Raw genomic sequence first — 25,151 nt, forward strand, 5'->3', positions numbered from 1 at the left:
ACGATTTCATCCAGCAATCCCACTACTGAGTATCTACCCAGAGGACAATAAGTCATTATACAAAAAAGATAGTTGCACATGCATGTTTATAGCAGCACAATTTGCAACTGCAAAAATACAGAACCAGCCCAAATGCCCATCAATCAATGAGTGGATAAAGAAATTATGGTATATATATAACATGGAATACTACTCAGCCATAAAAAGGAACAAAATAATGGCATTTGCAGCAACCTAGATGGAATGGGAGACCATTATTCTAAGTGAAGTAACTCAGGAATGGAAAACCAAACATCGTATGTTCTCACTCCTAAGTAGGAGCTAAGCTATGAGGACCCAAAGGCATAAGAATGATACAAGAGACTTTGAGGACTCAGGAGAAAGTGTTGGGAGTGGGGGTGAGGGATAAAAGACTTCACAATGGGCACAGTGTAGATTGCTTGGGTGACAGGTACATCAAAATCTCAGAAATCACGACTAAAGAACTTATTCATGTAACTAAACACCACCTGTTCCCCCAAAACCTATTGGAATAAATACAATAAGAAATCCTTGCTTCTACCTTCAAAATATATAAAGAATCTAATCATCGCTAACCACTACCATTGTGGTCAAGGCAATCATCAATTCTGGACTGAATTACCGCAATATTTTAACGGATTTCCCTGTTTCTACCTTTCCCTCTCTTCAGTCTAGTCACAACAGCAAAAGCAATTCTTTGAAATATCAAAGTCACCCCCTTGCTCCAATGGCTATTTTACTGACAGTAATCTACGTTCCTTACTATAATCTACATAATATAGATTCTATGACTTCTCTGACTTCAAATCCAATGATCACTCCCACTATGTCTGCTCCAGTCACAGTGGCTTCCTTGAACAACATGACAGGCATGGTCACATCCTAGAGCCCCTGTTCCAGCTGTTCCTCTAATTCAAACGTACTTCTCCCAGAAATTTCATTAGCTAACTCCCTTCGCATCCTTCAAATTGTTGTTCAAATATAACCCTAACTACAGCCTGACCTCTCCCCACTTAGCACTCCTGATCTTATTGCTCTACTTGTCCTTTTTCCATAGCATTTATCATCTCCTAAAATATTAAAGTTTATTATTTATTGTCTGTCTCCCCTTTTGAGAATATGAACTATAATCATCTTTGTCTTCACATATAATCCCAAAACCTGAAACAGCATCTAGCACATAGTAGGTACTTAATATTTTTGAACACATGAAACTACAAGCCTTAACCAGGGACCGGTTTTGTGCAAGACAATTTTTCCACAGGCCGGGGTGGGGGGTGGGGAGAAGATGGTTTCGAGATGAAACTGATCCACCTCGGATCATAAGGCATTAGTCAGATTCTCATTGAGAGTGCAACCTAGATCCCTTGCATGTGCAGTTCACAATAGGGGCCAAGGCACTACTGATCTGACTGGAGGTGGAGCTCAGGCAGCCAGGCGGAGTTGCTGTGAATAGAGATAAAGCTTCCTCAGCCTGCCAGTCACCTCCTGCTGTGCGGCCCAGGTTCTAACAGGCGGTGGTTAGGTACCAGGCCGTGGCTGGGTACCAGTCCGTGTCCCGGGATTTGAGGATCCCTGCCTTACATCATCATCCAAAGTTAATTTCAAAATGTTTCAATAATTTTCAAGACCCTAAATGAACTTTAGACCTCTTTATTATCAGTGAAGCCTTGATTATCTGAAATGAAGGTCACCTAACCTGACTTACTCCAACTTTCTTCTTCTCAAAATGGGTATCACATATGTTCTTATTTTCAAAGATTTATGGCTTTTCATTTTTAATGTTAACTCCTCCTACCTGACTCGGCTACTTACTCTATTCTTGAACATTTCTCCCTTTGTTTTCTTAATCTAACACTTTCCAATAAGGCCAAATGCTCTCTTGCCTAAAAGCCCTATCAATATTGCCATTAACCTCTTACTGCTTCCTTTCACTACAAACATTTCCAAAGACAATGACTGGCTCCATGTCCTCTCCTCCAAGTTATTCTTGACCCTAAAACAACGCGTTTTTCATTACCATACTTTATTTATAATGTATTATGATATATTTTTAAAAATACTTTTTTCTGAAAAAAAATTACCTATCATTATGAAAGTACATATTAATATAATATGAAAGCCCTCTGTAATCCTACTCTCAGAGAAAGATGTTTTTAACATTTTGGTGTATAGTTCTGCCATATTTTTTCTGTGTATATGCTAACATGTATACTATTAGTTTCAAAAAATCTGAGGTTAAATCATATATAATGTTTCGCAACTTTATTCATGTATTCTATCTGGGCTATCATTCCCTATTAACACATACCATTTGACATCATTCTCAGACAGTTGCAGTCCAGTATATGGATATAATGTGATTTAAGGCTTCCCTTCCTTTTACCGACAAGAATTTGGGTCATTTCTATTGTTTCATGGCAAAAAGACTTTAATAGATGTGTTCATTCCTCATTTTGCATCATCACAGGATTTCATCTTCTTAAAACACACTTCTCTTTGCATCAGTGATAATTTCCTTTCTAGTTCTCCTACTTTAACTGCTCCTTCCCATTCTTCTCTCCTAGCTTATTATCCTTTGGGCAATCATATCTATTCACATGGTTGAAGAATCTTTCCATTCTTCACCTTGCCTCAGCTCTCACTAATATTTTTAAATATTTCCATAAAAGTAGCCCAATGACCCCTCCAAGTTAACAGATGACAAGTGAATTCATCATATGCCTTTGCAAACATCCTCTGGATCCTCATGTCAGCTAATATAACAACCCAAATAACTCAATCCTCAATCTAAATATCCTGTTCTCTCTCTCAACCCCTATATTATAAAACCTACAAACTCAATCTCTATTGAGTATATATCTACTTCCCCCTTTGTCTTCTTACTGTCTTCTTCAGATAGTTATTCTTGCCTTGGCCATTATAACAGCCTTCCATTTGGTCTCCTACCTCTAATAATTCTGCGCATCCAATCCGTGATATGAACTATACCAGATATCTTTCACAGGCCTCATCATATTATGAGCCAGCTCAAAAGTATCAAGTGTCCATCTACTAAACCAAACTCAATACCTCTCTTCCAGACTCAGATCTATTTTTCAAGTCCCATTTCCATCTCAACCCTTAGCTCCTGCTCCACTTATAACTTCCAATGTCTCACAGCTTTATTTGGTGTTCCCCAAGCCCAGAAGGCCCATCTCCCCTTGTTTCCTTCTGAAAATATCCAATTAATCATTAGACTTCTAGCTAAAAGATCACCTCCTGTGAATGATTCCCTGGCATTATAAAGAAATGTATATTCTCCTTTTAACACTTGAAACATCTTACCTTGTAACAGTCACAGAGATATTTATCAATCTAAATCATTTAGAAATTGTTATTTTAATTACATATGCAGTTAGATTTGCTTTATAGATAATCTACTAAAGGACTGGGCAAGATCTGCCAACTGACAAATCAAATGTAGTCTGTTGGGGAAACTGTTGGAATACAAACGCTTTTGCTTCTTAAAAACCACAGTTCAACATTATCTGAACCAAGATTGGATAAGAGGATACTGTTGACAACTTTAATCGTCAAGAAAAAGTCATACCTTTATAGCTGCTTTTTCATTAGGGAATGTGGCAAAAGCTGTATGTTTCTGAAACAGAGTTAAGGTACAAATTACTTCCAATATAATTTCAGTTTCTCATAAAGAAATCTGACATTTTACCGGTGGAGTAATGTGACATGTTAATAAAATCATGGGAAAGGATGAAAACTCAAGACCATTTAACTGATTACTAATTTCAGTCCAGTGGTTTTCAATACTTTTTGAGTCACACTTTAGATGAAAGCTATGCAACCTCTATTATATAAAGACACACGTTTTACACATGCAAACAGTTCAAAAGACCAAAAGTTTAAAGACCTGTTCTACACAGAGGGTCACTTTTAGCCAACTAAAAATTTATTTCCTTCATTTATGACAGATCTAAAGATTTTAAACTTTCCTCTATACATAACAATGCGCAGTTTAAAAACATTCACCAACAGAGAAATTGTTCTTCAAGGTGCATATTTCCTTTGTGCTTTATCTTTGTAATAATGTTCAACGGGAGAAGTCTATTTTTAAACATAAATTATACAGATTTTAAAAACCATCAGAAAAGAAACACAAATCAACAGTAAAAGAATCACTACGCCAAGGAAGAGCTCTGGTCAATGCTTATTAAAAGTTACTTTAATAATTATATCGCACATTCTAATTTTGTCTAATCTGATACACGATGACCTGATGTACTTAAATTGAGCCATATAGAATTTTTTTTTTTAATTTGAGGGTATAAATGACACTTAAACTGATCAAAATTGGTCTTTCTTCTAATTCAGTAACTCTCAACTTGGGCTGCACATTAACATTAAAATCACCTAGGGAAACTAAAACCACTGATGTCTTGCCCCATCGCTATTCCTATTTTAATGAAGAGAAATCTAAAATATCTTTGGATATAAAGCAAAACAAAGTAATTGTGTAAATTCCTACTTAGGTACTCTTAACAGCCCTAAAAAATTGTTCCCTAAAAGATGACATCCGGAAATTTTTATGAAAAGCCTCTTTTTCTAGTTGAAATTCTGCATTTAATTTACTCAAGTCACCAATGTAGTTTCTCCTCTATTTTAATTAACGATTTAACATTGGCTTATAAATGAACTAGGACTTTAAAAAAATCCCTTGATGCACATTTGTAAGAATACTCTTGAGTCCAGGAGAAATAACCCCAAATTCAAAAAAGTTGTGAGGCTCTCAGGATGGATCCGAAAACTCAATATAACTAAGCTAATTTCCATTCTTCTGCTTTGTCGTTCTCACTTGCCCTTTTCTGCAATGCTATGACTAATCCAGACTCCAGCCGATTAAAACTCCACTTCGCAGAGCAGATATTTTGATACAAAAGAGGTAGGATGGGGGAGCTCCCATTACACAAGTGCATCTTCCCCACTCGTTTCCATTTTACTCTTGTCAGCTCTCCCCCTCCCCGGTCACTTCCCAAATGCCTTCCCGGGAGACTCCGGAGGGGCGCTCCCTTACCAGTCGCCCCTTATCTGACAGGACCCGCACAGACTGAGCCCCGAAGTACTTCAGCAAGTCCTCTTTCTCCTCAGCGGTAAGCTCAGCCGGCAGGTGCCTGACCAGAAGGGTTCGGTCGCCCCGAGGCGGGGAAAGCGAGGAGGAGCTCGTGCATCCCCTTGATATCGCAAGTGGCTGCTCAGGAGCTGCCATTTTCCTTGGAGAAGCAAAAACACAAATCGTGGGAAGAAGTCTCAGTCAAAATCGCGGCATCAACACAAGCTGGGAGAAATATTTTTTCCGCCTCGCGCTAAGGATTCTGGAAACCAGGAAATACCGAGACAGAAAGTCACCTTCTCGCGAGAACTGCGCCACCCGAAAAGCCGCAACCCTTCGGAGACTTTCTTCGGGGAAGGGCGCGATGCTAATGACAGTAAAGCAAAATGATTTAAATTCCTGGTAGCTCCGGAAAGACTTACAAGCAAAAACTGGCCCAGAGATGTGCGAGAGTTAACACAAGTTGTCAATCAAAGAAGGAAACACGAACCCCAGCCACTTGAGGGAAAGAAGCTGAACGCTCAAGGACACGAGGACTCACGACTGCGCATGTACGGCCTGGGACCGTCACAGGGCGGGGCACAAGGCGGGGCGGAGCGCAAGGCGGGGCGGAGCGCAAGGCGGGGCGGGGCGCGGGGGCGGGGCGCGGCGGGGCGGGGCGCGGCGCGGCGCCGCGGCGAGCGCTATCTGTAGCTGCCCGCGCGGCTCTGGCCTTGGGAAAGTGAATTGGCCTGAATATCAAGGAGGAGAACTTGGGTGTGGAAATACCGGGTATGTTCTTACAGTTTTAGATGGTAAAATATAAAGCTAGCCAGTTCTTCTGTCAACTCATTAGACACCATGTAGGGAAGAGAACTCAGTTTAAGGGGCAAAACGTTGAGACTTTTTTCTTGAATCAGTAGGCATTTAGAAGATGGATAGGCCCCTGCCAGGGTTCATTTCACAGAAATGGTTGCCTCTAGGAAGAGGTAACCTAATAAATAAATTATTGCGTGTGTGTGTGTGGGGGGGTGTAGGTACTTTTCTCCCTATTTTACAGCTGAGGACACTGATGTACAAAGAGGTTAAATCACACAGCTAGAAAATAGAAGAGCTGTTTTGACCCTTGGTGTTCTGACTTGGGGTCTACATTCTAATCCACTGTTCTGCCTAGATTCTGAATAGAGTGAGGCAGGGATCATCCCCGGAGGGTCAGGAATGTACCCCTCACCCCATACGGAGAGGGCCTTGAGGATTCTAAAGAGAGGTTTTATGCTAGATGTAGCTGCTACAGTCTAGAGAACCAGAGTTCCTCTTAACAGCGCTTTTTGCTACTTAAATAAATGTTAGAGATACAGCAGTAAGCAGTATACCAACAATCTGCTGTCATCCAGCATTGGTTGGGGAAGAGGAGAGAGACAGCTACTAATGAAAACTAGGAGACACACACCCACCAAAATATCAGATAGGTAGAGCCAGACCATGTAGACGCTGTAGATTTGTTAGGAGCCCTTTTTATTTAAAGAACATTTAGAAACTGACAAATTCTTTAGGTGTGTGTTGAGGGGAGAGAATCAAAGTTTAGGTATGAAAATTTCTCTGGTTGCAACGCGAAAAATAGAAGCAGAAAGACCAGTTGGACTACTGTGGAAGTCTGGAGAAAAACACTGCCATAATAGTTTGGTGAAAGTGGACATGTAGAGAAGGAACTGGAATTGAGATATGTTTTAGAAGTAGAGTTGATAGGAACTTGCAGATGAAGAATAGTAAGCAAGGATGAATTCTGGATTTTTGGCTTAAACTCCATATTATCCATCTGTAGATGATGATGCCATTTACTGAATGTGAGAAGATTGACCAAGTATAGCTAGATTAGAAACTGTAGTGGGACATTGGGAATAGAGGAACATATATTAAGTTTAAGGTATCAATTCAGTATCCCTGTTTCAAGTAGGAAGTTGAATGTGTATGTTTGGCATTCTCGGGAAAGGTCACCACTAGGTATGGCATCAACCTATATGGTATTTATATCTGAAGAATGACAAACGGTATAGATAGAATCGTGCCCAGAATGGAGTCATGGGACATGCAGATGTTGAGAAGTTGAGACAAGGAAGAAGAAGAAGACAATCAATTCCTGCCCTCTCAATGCTTACTTTCTAAAATAAAGACAGAATAAACATGTAAATAAAGTTCTTTTCAGAGAATAATAAGTGCTTTGGAAAAAATAGGGTAGTCGTATAAACCGATTGGAGTGGTCATGCTATTTTAAACACTATCCTTCACCGGCTTTTTTTTGGTGTGTTCTTTGAGGACTTGTTTGGAGCTTCTAGCAAGGGAGCACTGCTACGCATATGCCCTTACGGAAAAATCATCCTCCTCTATGGAGGTAAGTCATCCTCCTCAGCCGAGTGTGCAGCTTTGGAAGAGACATATATGGGGCAGTTAGGAAGGAAGGGGAACCCAGCTAGTTAGCCAGATCAGCCAAATCAACTATTGGGATCAGTTGGTGACAGGTGTCAGGCAAAATCACCATCACATCCTCCCTGTGACTCTTATGTTTAGTAAAATGTTCCAGACATAGTGCACATTCTGTAAATATATATTCAATGAATGAATGCATGAAGGAATTCACTTTTATATTTACCACTGCCTCCTACAGTTAGGAATTACTACAGGGGCTGTCAGGCAGAGTTTAATGGTCATTATCTACTGTAATTCAGGTATCATGACTGAGTGGAATAGTTACATGATAGAATTTTATTTTCTCTCCACTTAATTGCTTTTAGTTGTACTCCAATGAAATCTACCTTATCCTTTCCTTGACAATATCTCAGGTAGAGGTCATAATTTTCTAGTCACTTTCAGTTGCTATCAGTACAGTTGGTTTGAGATGTCAAGTTCAAACTACATTAAGGTGTCTCTTCTTACACTCACCTTATATCAGGCTTGACCTAAAGGATTGCAGGAATATGTAATACACTTTAATCTTTTCTGTGTCTGAGTGTAGGTATGTGTGGTCGTATCTGAGAAGTACCTTTCTCATTCCCTTCTCTTTGTCTAGCCCAGAAGTTCCCAAACTTTTTCAGTTATTGGTACCTTTATTGTCCCAGCAGTTTTTTCTAGCACTCTTTGATGCCACCTTCCTATTCCACTCTGGTTTTCCGAGAAGCACTTGTTTTATATGAGAGCAACAGCCAAAAACCCAGCTTTTCAAAGATATGACATTCTTAAAAGGAATTAAACAGTATCTAATGTTCAAATTGAGAAACATCTCAAGCTGGTAGTTCAGGTAGTGTCTGATAAGCAGTGAGTATTGCTATGTTTCCCTCAAATATTTAAAATATCCTATAGTACCTCTATAAGGTGGCAAGGGTACCTGGGGCACCTTAGCACAGTTTGAGAACTGTGAATTTAACTTATTTTCGGTCTTGATTTTCTATGTTGGGGAATGGGAGGCGGGAAAAGTAGTGGAGCTTGGGAGTGTCTGACTTCACTGAGCAATTTTTGGTTCTTTATCTCATTCTTACTCTCAGGGGTTTTGTGTGTTGATGGAGGTCCCCGCTAATGTGGTGGTTTTCTTGGGTTCATTTTCATCTTCATCAGTTCCTCCATGTCACTGAGTACCTTCTCAGACAGAATTACCTTTTTTGCTTCCTTTGGTTTATGTCCCTAGTTTTCCTCACTTGACCACATGGCTGTTTGTACTTCCCTGGTACATCTTCCCTTTTACCCCCAAACTCCCTATTTTTCCACATGAAGACAGGAAAACTGCTGGGTCCTATCTCTGGCATGCTTTGGAGAACTACAATAGGGAGAAGGGTTGATCCCAATATTTGTCCTGGCTTCTAGCCAAAAGCGTTCCCCTCACCCTTCATAGCCAAGCTTCTAAAGAGAGAGACATAATTATTCTTATTTCTTCACCTCCCATTCATTCCAAAGTGTGCTCCTACCTGACTTCTGATCCCATCAGTCCACAAGGTAGTTCTTGTTAGGGTCACTAGTTACCTCCCAGTTACTAAATCTAATAGGCCTTTTCAGTTCTCATTTTAGCTTCTTAGCAATGCTTGGCATACTTGACCACTTCTTCATTGAGACACTATCTTCCCTTGGTTTCCAAAACACACCACTTCTACTGTTTGATCTCACTTTCTCTCCTGCCTTACTCTAGTAAATCTTTGACTCCATGCTTTCTCCTATTTCCTGTCACCTTGAGTCCTTCCCACTTTCATTCTTAGATGGTGGCCTTGCTTCTTAATCTCATTCGGGGAAAAAAAGTGAACCAAGTTATAGAGGATTCCCATACCTGTTAATCCTAACTGTATCTGTGAGTCTTGGTTAAGCTAACCTGTCTCTTGGGAAGTAAATCTCCTGCCTTCTCATGTACTTTACTGAGCCTTTCTCATCAGTATATACAAATGCAATTATTTACACTTTTGTTTAAAAAAGCCAAAAGCAAATAAAATAATTTTTAAAAACTCTCTTCTTTCCACTTTCCTCTTTGGCTACCATTCCATTTCTTTCTGTTAATAGCAAAACTCTTGGAAATGGTGGTTTATATTTGTTGTCTCCAATTTTCTTCTCCCATATTCTGTTTAGAATATTCCAATCAGATTTGTATCCCAATTGTTTTTCTGAAATTGCCCTTCTCGAGGTCATCAGTGACCTCTACACATTGCGAAATCCAGTGATAATTTCTTAGATCTTATCCTTCTTGATCTATAAGCATTGCTCACCAAACACAGTTGTTTACTCTGCTCTAAAAACAGTCAAACAAAAAACACCCTATAAACAACCAATAAACCAAACTCCCTTCATTTAGCTTGCTGAATACCACACTTGCCAAGTTTTTCTCCTATCATTCTGATGACTCTCTTTGTTTCTTTTGCTGATTGCTCTTCATCTCCTTGACCTCCAAAGGCTGGAGTTTCCCATGCTCAATCTTTTCTCTTTTTGCCCTACTTATACTGGACAAGTCATCTCATTCAGTTTTATGGCTTTAAGAACCATACATTGATGACTACCAAATCATATCTTCAGCCTGCACCTCTTCTCTAAACTTTCAATCCATATATTGGACTGCTTACTTGACATTTTCTCAATGTTGTGTAATAAGCATCTCAAAACTAACAGGCCTAAAAGTGAGCTCTTGATAGTATTCAAAACTTTTCTTTCAGTTTTTCCCATCTCAGTTACCTGTGACTCCTCTATATCTTTTATATCTCATGCCTTGACATTCAGCAAATTCCCTTTATCTTACCTTCAAATTATATTCAAAATTTGACCATTTTTCACTGTTCCCACTGTTTCTACCATCCTTGTCCAAGCAGCCATGATCTATCTGGAATATTGTCATAGCCTCATGGCTAGTCTCCTACTTTTGCCCTTTCTGTCTGGACGACACAGTAAGACTCAACAATTATTTCATATATTCCTTTACATTTCCCAACTCTCTTGTTAGTTGGGACTGTGTGATTCATTTTGGTAGATGGGGTGTTAATGAAAGCAACAAGTGTCAATTCCAGAGTATTGCATGGAAGATTGGGTATGAAAACAGTGATCATGTAGGCCACATATTGAGGTGATAGAACCTCAAGCTAAACATAGCCTAGAATACCAACTCACCACATCAATGACAGCTCCCCTACAGAATCACTTCACTCCCACTAAACTTGCATAAGTAGTAAATAACTTTTTTCTCTTAAAGGTATTGATAGCTTAGGACTAGTTTTTACCATGCAAAGTCCATTTTAACATGATTAAAAATATATTGCTTCTTCAATATATTTTTATCACAGCAGCTAGAGTGATTCTGTTAAATCTTCAAAACTCTACAGTAGCTTTCCCCCTCACTTAGAGTAAATGCTGAAGTTATTTTGGTCTGTGAGAATTTATATGATCTAACTCCTCCAGTATATTATTTTTATGCCTTCATCTATTCTTCCCCTCTTCTTTCCCTCTGCTATAAATACACTGACCTTCTGGCTGTGCTTGAACACTTCAGACCCATAACTAAGACCTTTGCCTTTGCCATTCTGTCTTCTAGGGATGCTTTTCCTACAGATATCTGCATGCTTAGCTCCCTGACTTTCTTCAGATGCTTAAATGTGACTTTTTCATTAAATTCTTCATTGTCAGTCAACACCATCTCTGCCTCCTGTATTCTCTTCCCATACTGCAAACAAACAAAAACAACAATAAAAACAACAACAACAAAAAACCTGAACACTAGATTTTTCAGTGTTTTTGTTGTCACTGTGTATTAAGCCATCCAATTAGTAACTTAAAACAAACATCATCAAAGTCTTTTCTTTTTTTCCCAAGGTAGAATTCATGTCTTCATCCCATTTGTTATTGTGGAACTTTTCACCTTTGTTATAAAAGTTATCATAAATATATTTTATTATAAATAATTGTATATATAATTTCATTATTACTAATAATGAATATTGAATAATATTCATTATATTAGTGAATATTTGACATATGTTTTAAAACATCAGTGAATAAATTAATGTTATTATCAAGAAAATAAAAAACACTGCTGACAACCAGGGATTACATATTCAGTGGTTTGCATGATGACTTTAGGAAACCTGTCTAAAGATTTCTATGCAAAATGATCAGAAAGTTGAAATGTCAATATTATTTTTGTTATTTATTGATAGATTAGATTATGTGTGGATCTCACACATAGTTATTTGTAGACTTAGTCTCTGTCTTTAAATAACAAATGAACAGAGGCAGGGTTTATGTGAACTTCTGGCTATTGCAGGGGTAATCAGCCTTTTCTAATGGGATATAGCTTGCTTATGTCTTCTGTTCTGGGATGGAATCTAGAGAAGATAGGGAAATAGCACCCGAAAAATATTCCTGTTCTAAAATACTTTCTTAACTCCATTTATAATTTGGAATACATTTGGATGGCACATTTTTTTTAATATGTGCAACCTGGAAGGCTATTTTTCTTAATATAAACCTATACATTTAAGTATTTATTAGTTGATATGGTTTGGCTGTGTCCTCACCCAAATCTCATCTTGAATTGTAACTCCCACAGTTCCCACATTTTGTGAGAGGAACCCGGTGGGAGGTAAAGGAATCATGGAGGCAAGTCTTTCCCATGCTGTTCTTGTGATAGTGAATAAGTCTCATGAGATCTGATGGTTTTAAAAAAAGTTTCCCTGCACTAGCACTCTTGCTTTGGCTACTGCCATTCATGTAAGATGTGACTTGCTCCTTGCTTTCCACTATGATTGTGGGGCCTCCCCAGCTATGTGGAACTGTAAGTCTGTTAAACCTCTTTTTCTTCCCAGTATCAGGTATGTCTTTATCAGCAGCATGAAAACAGACTAATACGTTAGTCAATCAAAAAATTAAAATGTACTAAACATTTCAGAAGATGCCTAGAGAAAATGTTTCACCTGATAAATGGTACTGTCATAAGTAGTTGTTTTTCTGTAACGTGACAATGCTAGATTATCTTCTCTTACGTAAAAACGTCAGAAAATACAGCTGGTACCAAAAAATTGGAAAAAGAAAGACAAATTAATAGAAAAATGTGTTTAAATAATATAAACAGGTGATTTTACAAAAAGGAAACCTTAATGGCCCATTAACATATGGAAAGGTGTTTAACCTTACTAGTGGTAATGGGAATGCCAATTAGACCCCACAAGAATATACCAATTCTCAAACTGGAAAACATTATACATAGCTATAAAATTTAATATTGGTGTGTGCATGAGGGCAAATGTTTGTCACAGGCATTTAGAAAAGTAAATCTTCATATTTATTTGGATAAATGTTATCATACTTTTTGATCCAGTAATTCTGCTTTTCAAATCTATCTTATAGAAATAAAAGCATCTATATACAGATGCTGAAAGGTTGAATTAGCTGGACCTAATGGGGCTACCAAAAGAAAATCAGAAAACAAAACAAACTATTTTACAACTTCAGCATGCTTTATTGGATCTCCCTTCTCTGCAATCACCCTTAGCATTCCTATTTATTTTGATTTTAAAAACAATCTATTATTTATAATTAAGATTCACTTTCAGTTCAGTTTTTAATACTAATCTCACTTCTAAATATACACCCTTCTCTAAGCTCAGGGAACCTGTGGTGGGGAAGGTGACATTGTCTTTTCTTTCATTTTCTTCATCTCTTTTTCTTTCTGCTTTAGAATCCACTGGGAAAAGTAGCTCTCTCTTTGCTGTTGATGTCCTATCAAGGCAGGCAACCAAATATATGGGTCACCTTAGTTGTCCTTTTGAGGGCCCTGCAGCATTTATGCCATATAGTCTCTTGATATCAGTAATATACTTGCTGGTTGACCACTTATGATTCTTCTTCAGTTCCTGCCTCTAACCCCTTTGAGTCATTCACCCCAACAGATAAACCTCTTGGGTATGGCCCTATACACATAGAGTCCAGCTACCACCTACAGTGATTTGCTGGTCTAGATGTCAATTATTTTCCAGGAAATCTCAAACTTCTTAGGACTAACTTACAAGTGGCCTGAACAAATGATAATTTCTCCCTCACTTAACTCTCTAAGTACCTCTGATCTCCCCCTTATTCAGTCGCAAGAGAGGCATGCTCCTGACTCATATCAAAACCAAGGTATTAAAATTAAACTTTAATAAAATATATTAAAAGCTATAGTGGTATAAAAGTATAAAATGATTTCTTTTGTCAATTAACTGCAGTGACAGTATTGAAAAACTTTGTTCTGTAAAAATTACAAACTGTCAGAAATTTTGCTTTTTGAAATTATGTTAGTGAGACGGGAACACCCCACTATTGCCTGAAGAGCTAAGCTATGTGGGTACTTTGACACAGAGAAGCAGCCTCAGTTTTCCACCCAGGTGCAAGGCTTCAGATAATGTTTTTCAGATACAAGATTCCACAGTCATCTTAACTTGGTAGTTTTCAAGGAAACAGAACCCTATACCCACTTCTTAGTCCAGGCTTTATGCTAATACAGCCAGACTATTCTTTCAGCCTATCAAAGAACTGTTCATTTAAATTTTATTTAAACCCCACCTTACTCTTAAATGAATCAGAATGCTGGCTCTTCCTTCATCTGTTTTGGCAAAATGCCCCATCAACTGTGTAGTCTTTTTACTGCTGCAAAATGATAAACTTACCTTTGTCAGACCATAGATGTGTCATAGTCTGGTGGTCTTTGAGCAGATTTATTAGTCATGCCTGAATAACATTTTCTGTGCCCAACACTCTCAAAGGTATTAAAAAGACGTATATCACAATAGATGAAAACCAGCATGTAACTGAGTGGTTATAGGGCTGAAAGCTGCTTAAGAAAGTAGAGAAAAGAAATAAAATAAAGCAGAGCCTAATTTTTATCTCCGGAATCCTTTAAGTCCCTCCATTTAGTTGACTCTTTATGTTTCACCTTTACATTCACCTTATGCTACATGGAAGCTAAACTATACTTTCTTAAAGACACCCACATATTTTTGTCTTTCTGTACTCAAATATGCCACACCCCTAATGATTTTCTTGATTCTCATCTAAATGTGACCTTTCATTTGATTTTCAGAAAACTCTTTGGCTTGTTATGACACACATAATTTCTCTTTTATTATAATTATTGGAAAATGTGATTTGGTTGACTTTTAGATTTCATCATATGTCTTCATCATTTTCTCTTATCTGGAATGTTCCAATAGCCTCTTGATTAGTTTCCTTGCTTCTATTCTAGGCACTCTACAGTCTGTTTTCCTCACACTAACTCATGTGATTTTTAAAAACATAAATTACATCAGATTACTTTCCTATTTGCAACCTTTTATTGGCTTCCCATCACAGAATAAGACCTACAGTCTTTCTCTTGTCATATAAAGCCCTTCTTGGTACGTCTATTGTCTTATGTCCTACTTCTCTGCTTCATGAGCACCCCCCATTAGTCATTCTTGCAGCAGTGGAAGTGGGGGTATAAAATAAAAAACCGAATCTTTTCAAATGTCCTTTATCTCTCTAACATTCCTCTTCCAGATGCTCATATCCCTCATGTTTATTCAGTTTTTATTCAGATGTGCTTTCCTCAGAGAGGACTTTCATGCCATCTCTGGAAATAACATTTCTCCTCACCTAACCAACACTAATAACTTAACCTTGCCTTATTAATTTCTTGTAAAATAACAGCCTAGAAATATATACTAGTGTGTGTGTGTGTGTGTGTGTGTGCACGTGCATGTGTGTGTTAGAAGCTCTATGAGGTAAGAGTTTTTGTCGTGTTTGCTACTTTGTTCACCTGCCAAAAGTAGTACCTGGCACATTATAGGTATGCAATAAGTAGTTGTTGAATGAGTGAATAAACAGATGAATAAATGAATGAATGAAAGTTATCCAATCATATATTTACCTTGCTTGTGTTTATCACACTATTACACTTTTAGTTTTATCTTCAGAAGTGGCTAAATCATAGATTTGAGAGGGAAAATATCTGAGATTATATACCTTCTCTGTTATGTGACCTAGGAGAAGTTACTTAATCTGTCTTCCTCAATGTTCAAATATATAATAGAGATAATGATATGTATATCTCATAGGCTTATGAGTATTAGATTAATTAATGTGGCACAGAGTGCTATAGAAGTTGTTATATTTGTTATTTTTACATTTAATTGGTGATTATTTGAATAATATCTATCTTCTTCGTTCAACTTTTGGGAGCCATATTAATTTTTATCCATCACTTTATCTTCAAGCCACAGTTCATAATGTGTACTTTATAAATATTCTTTGAACTTTTTTATAAAAAGCTGGTTTCAGTTTTGAGATCATGCATGCATGTATGTTTGAGTACACTGGGCCTATTTTCATATTCTGTAGTTACCAGTCATTGTCACTAGATGGCAAGTTTGTCCCAGCCAAGGCAAAATGTTTTAAGACCAGAAACTGAAGAGTAGCCCTAAATAGGGGAAAATGTCATGTATGTGTTTTTGTAGACTGCTAGGATGATAAACATTTACTTATAAATAATAATTTTCCATATTTTATTCTTTTTTTCATTTCATTAGGTACTCTACCTTCCTGGGGAGCTCATCTTTTGTATAGTGATGCATTTTAGCATTACTGTCATGCCATTCACCCTTTGTTAGTATATTCACATTTCTATTTAAAAAGCAATGTTTAAAAAGGTCTCTTAATGTATTCTTTATCAACAGATGTTTCCCAAGTCTTTCAAAATCATACCTTTTACCTGCTGGTTCCAAAATATGTTTTGATTTTGTCTAAGACATAAGCTACCCTTTTTGAGCAAGAACTTTTTTTTTCTGATTACTAGCCACCCTATATCAATGTGAAGTATATGTCCCTTTTGATTATTTTAAACTCTCAATGTACCATCTTGGAAAAAGAAACTGTTAGGCTCAATGCTACTGTACCTGTCCAACTTCACCTATGTTTAGCAAAATTATCAAAAGGCTCCTGGTATAAAGGAACAAAAAAGAGTGTTAAGGAACCTACAAATTAGATAATCAATCTGTAAATGATCATCTTATTGAATTGTTACAATTATCTTCATAAATATAAATGTCTTAGAATTGGTTAAATGTATATATATGCTTTGGCAAGTTAAATTTACCAAAATACATTAAAATTGTGGGCATGTAAACAAATATAAATAATAGTACCTTTAATATGGTGCTGATTGTTTTTAGTACAGCAATATTTAGAATCATTATTTTCTTTTAGAAAGTTAGCTACTGAATAAAATAGACCTAAAAATTAACTATTTTTTAATATCCTTTTTTTCTGTGCCTTGATGCGTCATATTGTAGGATAAAAGAAAGAATTGTGGTTACTTTTCTTACAACTGCTAAAATACTTTTTCCCTCTTTTCCTCTTGTCTTAGTCCATTTGGACTGGTATAACAAAATACCATGAACTAGTAGCTTATAAACAACAGAAATTTATTTCTCACAGTTCTGGAGCCTTAGAAGTCCAAGACTGAAGCACGAGCAGACTCGGTGAGTCTGAGTTCTACCATTTCCTGATTCAAAGATGATGCCTTCTCACTATGTCATCACATGGTAGAAGGGTCAAGGCACTCTCTAGGGCCTCTTTCATAAGACCATTAATCCACTCATGACTTAATCACCACCCCAAAGGCCACATCTCCCAATATTATCTATCACCTTGGGAGGTAAGATTTCAACATAAGGATTTTGGGCAGGATACAAACATTCATACATTAGTATGTCTTCTTATTAAGAAAAGTGATTATCTTGGCTGTGTGGGCCCTTTTTTTTGGTTCCATATGAAATTTAAAGTAGTTTTTTTTCTAATTCTGTGAAGAAAGTCAATGGTAGCTTGATGGGAATAGCATTGAATCTATAAATTACTTTGGGCAGTATGACCATTTTCACTATATTGACTCTTCCTATCCAGGAACATGGAATTATTTTCCATTTGTTTGTGTCCTCTCTTATTTCCTTGAGCAGTGGTTTGTATTTCTCCTTGAAGAGGTCCTTCACGTCCCTTGTAAGTTGTATTCCCAGGTATTGTATTCTCTTTGTAGTAATTAAGAATGGGTGTTCACTCATGATTTGGCTCTCTGCTTGTCTATTATTGGTGTGTAGGAATGCTTGTGATTTTTTCACATTGATTTTGTATCCTGAGACTTTGCTGAAGTTGCTTATCAGCTTAAGGAGGTTTTAGGCTGAGTTCTTTTTTTTTTTTTTTTTTGACAGAATCTTGCTCTGTTGTCCAGGCTGGAGTGCAGTGGCATGATCTCGGCTCACTGCAACCTCCGCTTCCCAGGTTCAAGCGATTTTCCTGCCTCAGTCTCCTGAGTAGCTGGGACTACAGGCGCGTGCCACCATGCCTGGCTAATTTTTTGTGTTTTTAGTAGAGACGGGGTTTCACCATATTAGCCAGGATGGTCTTGATCTCCTGACCTCGTGATCTACCTACCTAAGCCTCCTAAAGTGCTGGGATTACAGGCATGAGCTACGGCGCCCAGCCAATGATGAGGTTTTCTAAATATATAATTTTGTCGTCTGCAAACAGAGACAATTTGACTTCCTCTCTTCCTATTTGAACACGCTTTATTTCTTTCTGTTTCCTGATTGCCCTGGACAGAACTTCCAATACTATGTTGAATAGAGTGGTGAGAGAGGGCATCCTAGCCTTGTGCCGGTTTTCAAAGGGAATGATTCCAGCTTTTGTTCATTCGGTATAATATTGGCTATGGGTTTGTCATAAATAGCTCTTACTATTTTGAGATATGTTCCATCAATACCTAGTTTATTGAGAGTTTTTGCATGATACAGTGTTGACTTTTATCAAAGGCCTTTTCTTCATCTATTGAGATAATCATGTGTTTTTTGTCATTGGTTCTGTTTATGTGATGGATTACATTTGTTGATTTGCATATGTTGAACCAGCCTTCAATCCCAGGGATGAAGCCAACTTGATCGTGGTGGATAAGCTTTTTGATGTGCTGCTGGATTCGGTCTGCCAGTATTTTATTGAGGATTTTTGCATCCATGTTCATCATGAATATTGTCCTGAAATTTTCTTTTTTTGTTTTGTCTCTGTCAGGTTTTGATATCAGGATGATGCTGGCCTCATAAAATGGGTTAGGGAGGAGTCCCTCTTTTTCTATTGTTTGGAATAGTTTCAGAAGGAATGGTACCAGCTCCTCTTTGTACCTCTGGTAGAATTTGGCTGTGAATCTGTCTGGTCCTGGGATTTTTTGGTTGGTAGGCTATTCGTTACTGCATCAATTTCAGAAGCTGTTACTGGTCTATTCAGGGATTTGACTTCTTCCTGGTTTAGTCTTGGGAGGGTTTATGTATCCAGGAATTTATCCATTTCTTCTAGACTTTCTAGTTTTATTTGCATAGAGGTGTTTATGGTATTCTCTGATTGTAGTTTGTATTTCTGTGTGATCAGTGGTGATATCTCCTTTATCATTTTTTATTGTGTCTATTTGATTCTCCTCTCTTTTCTTCTTTATTAGTCTTGCTAGTGGTCTATTTTGTTAATCTTTTCAAGAAACCAACTCCTGGATTCAGTGATTTTTTTGAAGGGTTTTTGTGTCTCTATCTCCTTCAGTTCTGCTCTGATCTTAGTTATTACTTGTTTTCTTCTAGCTTTTGTATTTGTTTGCTCTTGCTTCTCTAGTTCCTTTAATTGTGATGTTTGGGCGTTGATTTTAGATCCTTCCCATTTTCTGATGGGGCATTTAGTGCTATAAATTTCCTTCTTAACGCTGCTTTAGCGGTGTCCCAGAGATTCTGGTATGTTGTCTCTTTGTTCTCATTGGTTTCAAAAAACTTCTTTATTTTTGCCTCCATTTTGTTATTTACCCAGTAGTCATTCAGGAGCAGGTTGTTCACTTTCCATGTAGTTGTGCGATTTTGAGTGAGTTTCTTAATCCTGAGTTCTAATTTGATTGCACTGTGGTCTGAGAGACTGTTATGTTTCCTATTATTTTGCATTTCCTGAGGAGTGTTTTACTTCCAATTATAGGTCAATTTTAGAATAAGTGCTATGTTGTGCTGAGAAGAACGTATATTCTGTTGATCTGAGATGGAGAACTCTGTAGATGCCTATTAGGCCCATTGGTCCAGAGCTGAGTTCAGCTCTGAATATCCTTGTCAATATTCTGTCTCGATCTGCCTAATATTGACAGTGGAATGTTAAAGTCTCCCACTATTATTGTGCGGGAGCCTAAGTCTCTTTGTAGGTCTCTAAGAACTTATTTTATGAATCTGGGTACTCTTGTATTGGGTGCATATATTTTTAGGATAGTTAGCTATTCTTATTGCATTGATCCCTGTGCTACAAAGCTGTAGGCATCACACTACCTGACTATGTTACAAGGCCACAGTTACCAAAACAGCATGGTACAGGTACCAAAATAGATATATACACCAATGGAACAGAACAGAGGCCTCAGAAATACCACCACACATCTGCAACCATCTGATCTTCAACAAACCTTACAAAAACAAGCAATGGGGAAAGGATTCCCTGTTTAATAAATGGTGCTGGGAAAACTGGCTAGCCATATGCAGAAAACAGAAACTGGACCCCTTCTTTACACCTTTTACAAAAATTAACTCAAGTTGGATTAAAGACTTAAAGGTAAAACCTAAAAGCATAAAAGCCCTAGAGGAAAACCTAGGCTATACCATTCAGGACATAGGCATGGGCAAAGACTTCATGACTAAAACACCAAAAGCAATGGCAACAAAAGCTAAAATTGACAAATAGGATCTAATTACACTAAAGAGCTTCTGCACAACAAAAGAAGCTATAATCAGAGTGAACAGGCAACCTACAGAATGGGAAGAAAATTTTGCGATCTATCCACGTAACAAAGGTGTAATATCTAGAATCTACAAGGAACTTAAATTTACAAGAAAAAAAAAACCCCATCAAAAAGTGGGTGAATGATATGAACAGACACTTCTCAAAAGAAGACATTTATGTGGCCAAGAAACATATGAAAAGAAACATCATCACTGGTCATTAGAGAAATGCAAATCAAAACTACAGTGAGATACCATCTCACACAAGTTAGCATGGTGACCATTAAAAAGTCAGGAAACAACAGATGCTGGCGACGATGTGCAGAAATAGGAGCACGTTTACACTGTTGTTGGGAGTGTAAACTAGTTCAATCATTAAGACAGTGTGGCAATTCCTCAAGGATATAGAACCAGAAATACCATTTGACTTAGCAATCCCATTGCTGGGTATATAACCAAAGGATTATAAATCATTCTACTATAAGGACACATGTACATGTATGCTTATTGCAGCACTATTTACAATGGCAAAGACTTAGAACCAACCCAAATGCCCATCAATGAGAGACTGGATAAAGAAAATGTGGCACATATACACCATGGGATACTATGCAGCCATAAAAAATAATGAGTTAATGTCCTTTGTGGGAACATGATTGAAGCTGAAAACCATCATTCTCAGCAAACTAACACAGGTATAGAAAACCAAACACTGCATGTTCTCACTCATAAGTGGGAGTTGAACAATGAGAACACGTGGACACAGGGAGGGGAACATCACACACCGGGGCCTGTCGCGGGGTGGGAGGCAAGGGAGGAAGAGCATTAGGACAAATACCTAATGCATGTGGGGTTTAAAACCTAGGTGACGGGTTGATAGGTACAGCAAACCACCATGGCACGTATATACCTAGTTAACAAACCTTCACATTCTGCACATGTATCCCAGAACTTAAAGTAAAAATTTTTAAGTGATTATCTGTTACTTTATTCTACTTTTTAAGAATGTCTTAAAATGAATATTAATTTATTCTGGCATTGATTTTTTTCCAAGTCAACCCAAACATAGCTGAGATGCTACCATTAGCAATGTAGGGATTCAAACATACTGATAGTCTCTCTCAGGTTAATTGACTCAATGTAAAAGTAAACATTCATTGACTGATTTCCTGTATTACAGAAGACTTGTATGAGACTTGCATTGACTTCTACTTCCTCTTTATTTTTCCTACCCCATTTCCAACTTCCCTTTCAAATCTGTCTTATAAATTTATTTTATATCCAACTTGAGAGGATATTAATGACATAATCTAATATAATGAGAAGGCATTATCCAAGTACATTTTTCAACTATATACTATCCTACAAATCTCTGAGATTTTGTCACTGTCTCACTTTTTAAATAATGATTATAACTTAGTTGAAATTATACATTACTGTTATCAAAAGATAATAAATACGTAGTTATTGTTGAAACTCTATACTGATTCACAAAAGAAAAAAATGTAACCCTAACAACTATTGATAATCTTCTAACAACTTAGTATAATCCCTTCTACTCCTTTCTCTTCCTGTATTATTAATATGTATTTATAAAAATTGAACTCAATATTACCATTCATATTGGTTTGTAATGGTTAGCAATGTTTAGTTAACTTTTTTGTGTGATTATACATTGTTCTGCAAATCATGTTTTGTAGGATTCTGACATTGCCTAACACTGTGCATCTACGTATCTTTACCTGCTGTGACATTATATTGTTGTATCTACCTATGGGTTTATACTTCTTCAGAAGTAATCTAAATTTCTCTTCTGTATGATTTCAGAAGGCTTAGTCTGCAAAATGATCTTCACTTCAAATGTCACCAAGTTACCCCCAAATGCTTGTATGTCCTACAAATTTGTATGGGTTGTTGATTACCATCTTAGTTCCCTACTTTTCTTGCTTTACATTCCCCTCCTCTGCCACTTTTTGATGGGTGTGGCCATCGTGTTTCAAATATGGATGTAGGTTCATTCCTTAATTTTCTCCCTCCTTTACCTCAGCCTTTAACAATAATGTATTAAAGACGGGGAATAATAGAAGAATGTTTCAATACATTTTTAAGAAGAAAGCTTGAAACTAGAGATGAATACTCCCAGAGTTTATAGTTAAGTCCTCTTTGGTGTTACATGGGTACCCTATTGGCCCCTTCTCTCTTTAGTTTCTGCTTATATAATTCACTTCTTATTTAAAAAGGAATGCCTTTGAGAAAGTTTATTTTCCTAGATGTTCAAGTCTCAATTCCAAATCCTTACTTTCCATCATGAATCTCCTCCCTTCCAAGATGACTGACAGTTGGAATTCCAACACCCTTTGGAAACACCTTGACTCCTATTAATATGAATAGGTCTTGTTCTAGAAAGCACCATCAGGGAATATCCAACAGGGTATACCCACCAGGACACAGTATCATTCTACACTGGTAAATTTCCCAATGTAGAAGAATACCCTGTGAGGGAATTGCAGCTGAATAATCCAGGTTGGGTTCTAGCAACCTCAGTCCTGCTCCTAAAGAATCTCTCCATTTGCTGAAGCTCAAATTTTACCTTCTCACCTTTATCTAGTACCTTGTTTTGATTTATTCCTGTGTGTAACTCTTTGAATAAGGATAGGCAGACAAAGGAGACAGATATCCTATCTCTGCAAAATGAATGCTTTTCAGAGACATTGTCTTAATCTAAATTCAGCTAAGATCTGTTCTTATAAAAGAAGCAAGCAACATTAATGCAACTTCTCTCACGGTAAAGACATTATTCACAACATTATACAAAATAGGTAACTCTTCATTTTTTTACATTTTTTTATCCCAAATTAGGATCTTTGCTTTACTTTTTTTAACCGAAGTCTCATTAAATTATTTCTACATTCAGAAAATAATGAAAAAACACCCCACAAACTTAAAGCTTTCTTCTGCTTCTGTCAAGATTTAAAAAGTTTTAACTACTTTTGGATAGCAAGTTTTAGATAATCTTAGCTAGATTATTTATTGTATTTAATTAAGTCAGAGAATAGCTATTTCTTAGGAACAAAAACAGTATCTTACACTATTCTGTGTAATGTTTATGGCATACTTAACCAATAGAAGGCTAGCATCTAGTCAATATTTTCTAAATAAAAGATTTTGGTCAGTACAGTTATTCAGTAACACCACAGTTACCTAAAATTAAACAAACTAGCAGCTTATCCTATATAAAATACAACCTAGCAAGAAAAAGAAATAATTGGCAAAAGTCTCTGAGCAGTGCAAATAAACATAAAAAAAAAGTAATGCAATAAAGCTTATCCCACATATGCAGAACTTCTCCCTATCCTACCATTTCTCAAACACGAAGTTTGAACTGGGTTACCTCACCCTATTTCAAGGCTAAACTCATATTGGCTTGAAGTAATCATGATCTGCTAGTGAGCAGGACTGCTGATCCAATCAAAGCACACTTCAGGGCTTCTGTGGTGAAAATGCCAAAACAGATCCTCTCTTCAACACTGGACTTGAAATGACCAGTATCTTGAAAGTAGCAGGACATTTTGCTAAAGGAGAGAAGATGGCCTAAGATCAGGGTCTCTGAAGGGAGTAGAGCCTGGAAATTTATTCTGGTCAAGTTTACTTTCTGTCCTGGGAATAACTCTACCCATACGATAGCCAGTGTCTTTTTTTTTTTTTTTTCTGTCATCCAACTTTGTTGAGTTTCCTATCACTTGCAATCAAAAGAATCCTTACTAATTGATTTATTTATAGTGACTTCATTAGTTCTTTATTTAAATTCATATCTTTAGTTTATGAACAATTCTAAAAACCTCTGTTTTGTGGATTTCAAGCAAACACTAGAAATAGAAATTTGAAGGAGAATGATGGGCAGGCCCATTTTCATTAGTAAGCCATTCAGTCAGTCAGTGTTTGTTAAACATATGAGGCTGGAAGATTCGTGAAGGCATTGGAACATGTCTTCCTTATATATGTCTTTGTCTTCATTCTTAAAAAAGGTCTTGCACATTGTACCTGCTCAATTAATATCTATTGAATAAATGAGTAAAACAATTATAGTTTAGTATAAGAATTTAGCATTATAATTTAGTATAAAAATCAGGATTATTATTGTTTAAAATATTTGATAATTAAAAACAGTTAATTATGTATGGTTAATACATGAAGCTACAGATAGTATAAATGGGTAAGAAAAAACTCTTATTATTAGTTTGTGATCCTAAGAGATTACTTTATTCCTCTAAACCTCATCTGCAAAATGTAAATAATATAATAGTGAGCTAATGAAGTTCTGTGAGAATGTAATGAAATAATTTATGTGAAGTGCCCCATTAGAGTTCAGTATATATTAGTTACTATTGTTGTAATGAATAAATCAACTTTGCCTTAATGGTAATAATGTTTGGTTGTTACTGTGTTGTTATAACTTTTAAATTTTTATTGAAAACTAAATTTTATAGTTAAATCTGACACTAAGTATATTCAGTCATGTTTGGATTTATGTATTCATTATTATTAAGTAATCATATCAGATTTTCACATCAAATGTTTCAATTTAAGAATATTGCTGTCAGATGCTTTTATAGGATGCCTAACAACAACGTTGAAAATCTTCATTGACTTGTCCAGCTGTACTTTTTTTATAGCAGATACTATTTATTAGAAAAGAAACAGAACTAGAGCTAATTAGAACTACAGTCATAAGGATCAAGAACATTTTA

At 36.8% G+C, this 25,151-nt stretch overlaps 1 protein-coding gene and 1 long non-coding RNA gene across 25 annotated transcripts in view; one reads left to right on the top strand and one right to left on the bottom strand.

The window, feature by feature from the left end:
* Window positions 1–5,709, bottom strand: part of RNPC3 (RNA binding region (RNP1, RRM) containing 3) — a 30,215-nt gene extending 24,506 nt beyond the window's left edge. For 5 of the 24 annotated variants that reach the window (XM_063652454.1, XM_063652455.1, XM_063652463.1 and 2 more), the window contains exons 1-3: window positions 5,551–5,678; window positions 5,093–5,390; window positions 3,614–3,661 (exon numbers count right to left, since the gene is read on the bottom strand). In XM_063652454.1, coding sequence (XP_063508524.1) covers window positions 3,614–3,661; window positions 5,093–5,284 — 240 coding nt within the window. In that variant the 5' untranslated portion in view covers window positions 5,285–5,390; window positions 5,551–5,678. Of the gene's footprint in view, window positions 1–3,613; window positions 3,662–5,092 lie in introns of all 24 variants that reach the window. The other 19 variants (XM_063652464.1, XM_063652462.1, XM_063652457.1 and 16 more) reach the window with 9 other exon arrangements.
* A 125-nt stretch (window positions 5,710–5,834) lies between these two features.
* The window catches only part of LOC129032980 (uncharacterized), a 108,814-nt gene continuing 89,497 nt past the window's right edge, over window positions 5,835–25,151 (top strand). The window contains exons 1-2 of the long non-coding RNA XR_010123854.1: window positions 5,835–5,899; window positions 7,421–7,496. This is a non-coding gene — a long non-coding RNA (uncharacterized LOC129032980). The remainder of the gene's footprint in view (window positions 5,900–7,420; window positions 7,497–25,151) is intronic.

Source organism: Pongo pygmaeus, chromosome 1 (assembly GCF_028885625.2).
Source record: "Pongo pygmaeus isolate AG05252 chromosome 1, NHGRI_mPonPyg2-v2.0_pri, whole genome shotgun sequence".
In the NCBI taxonomy this organism is placed as follows: Eukaryota; Metazoa; Chordata; class Mammalia; order Primates; family Hominidae; genus Pongo; species Pongo pygmaeus.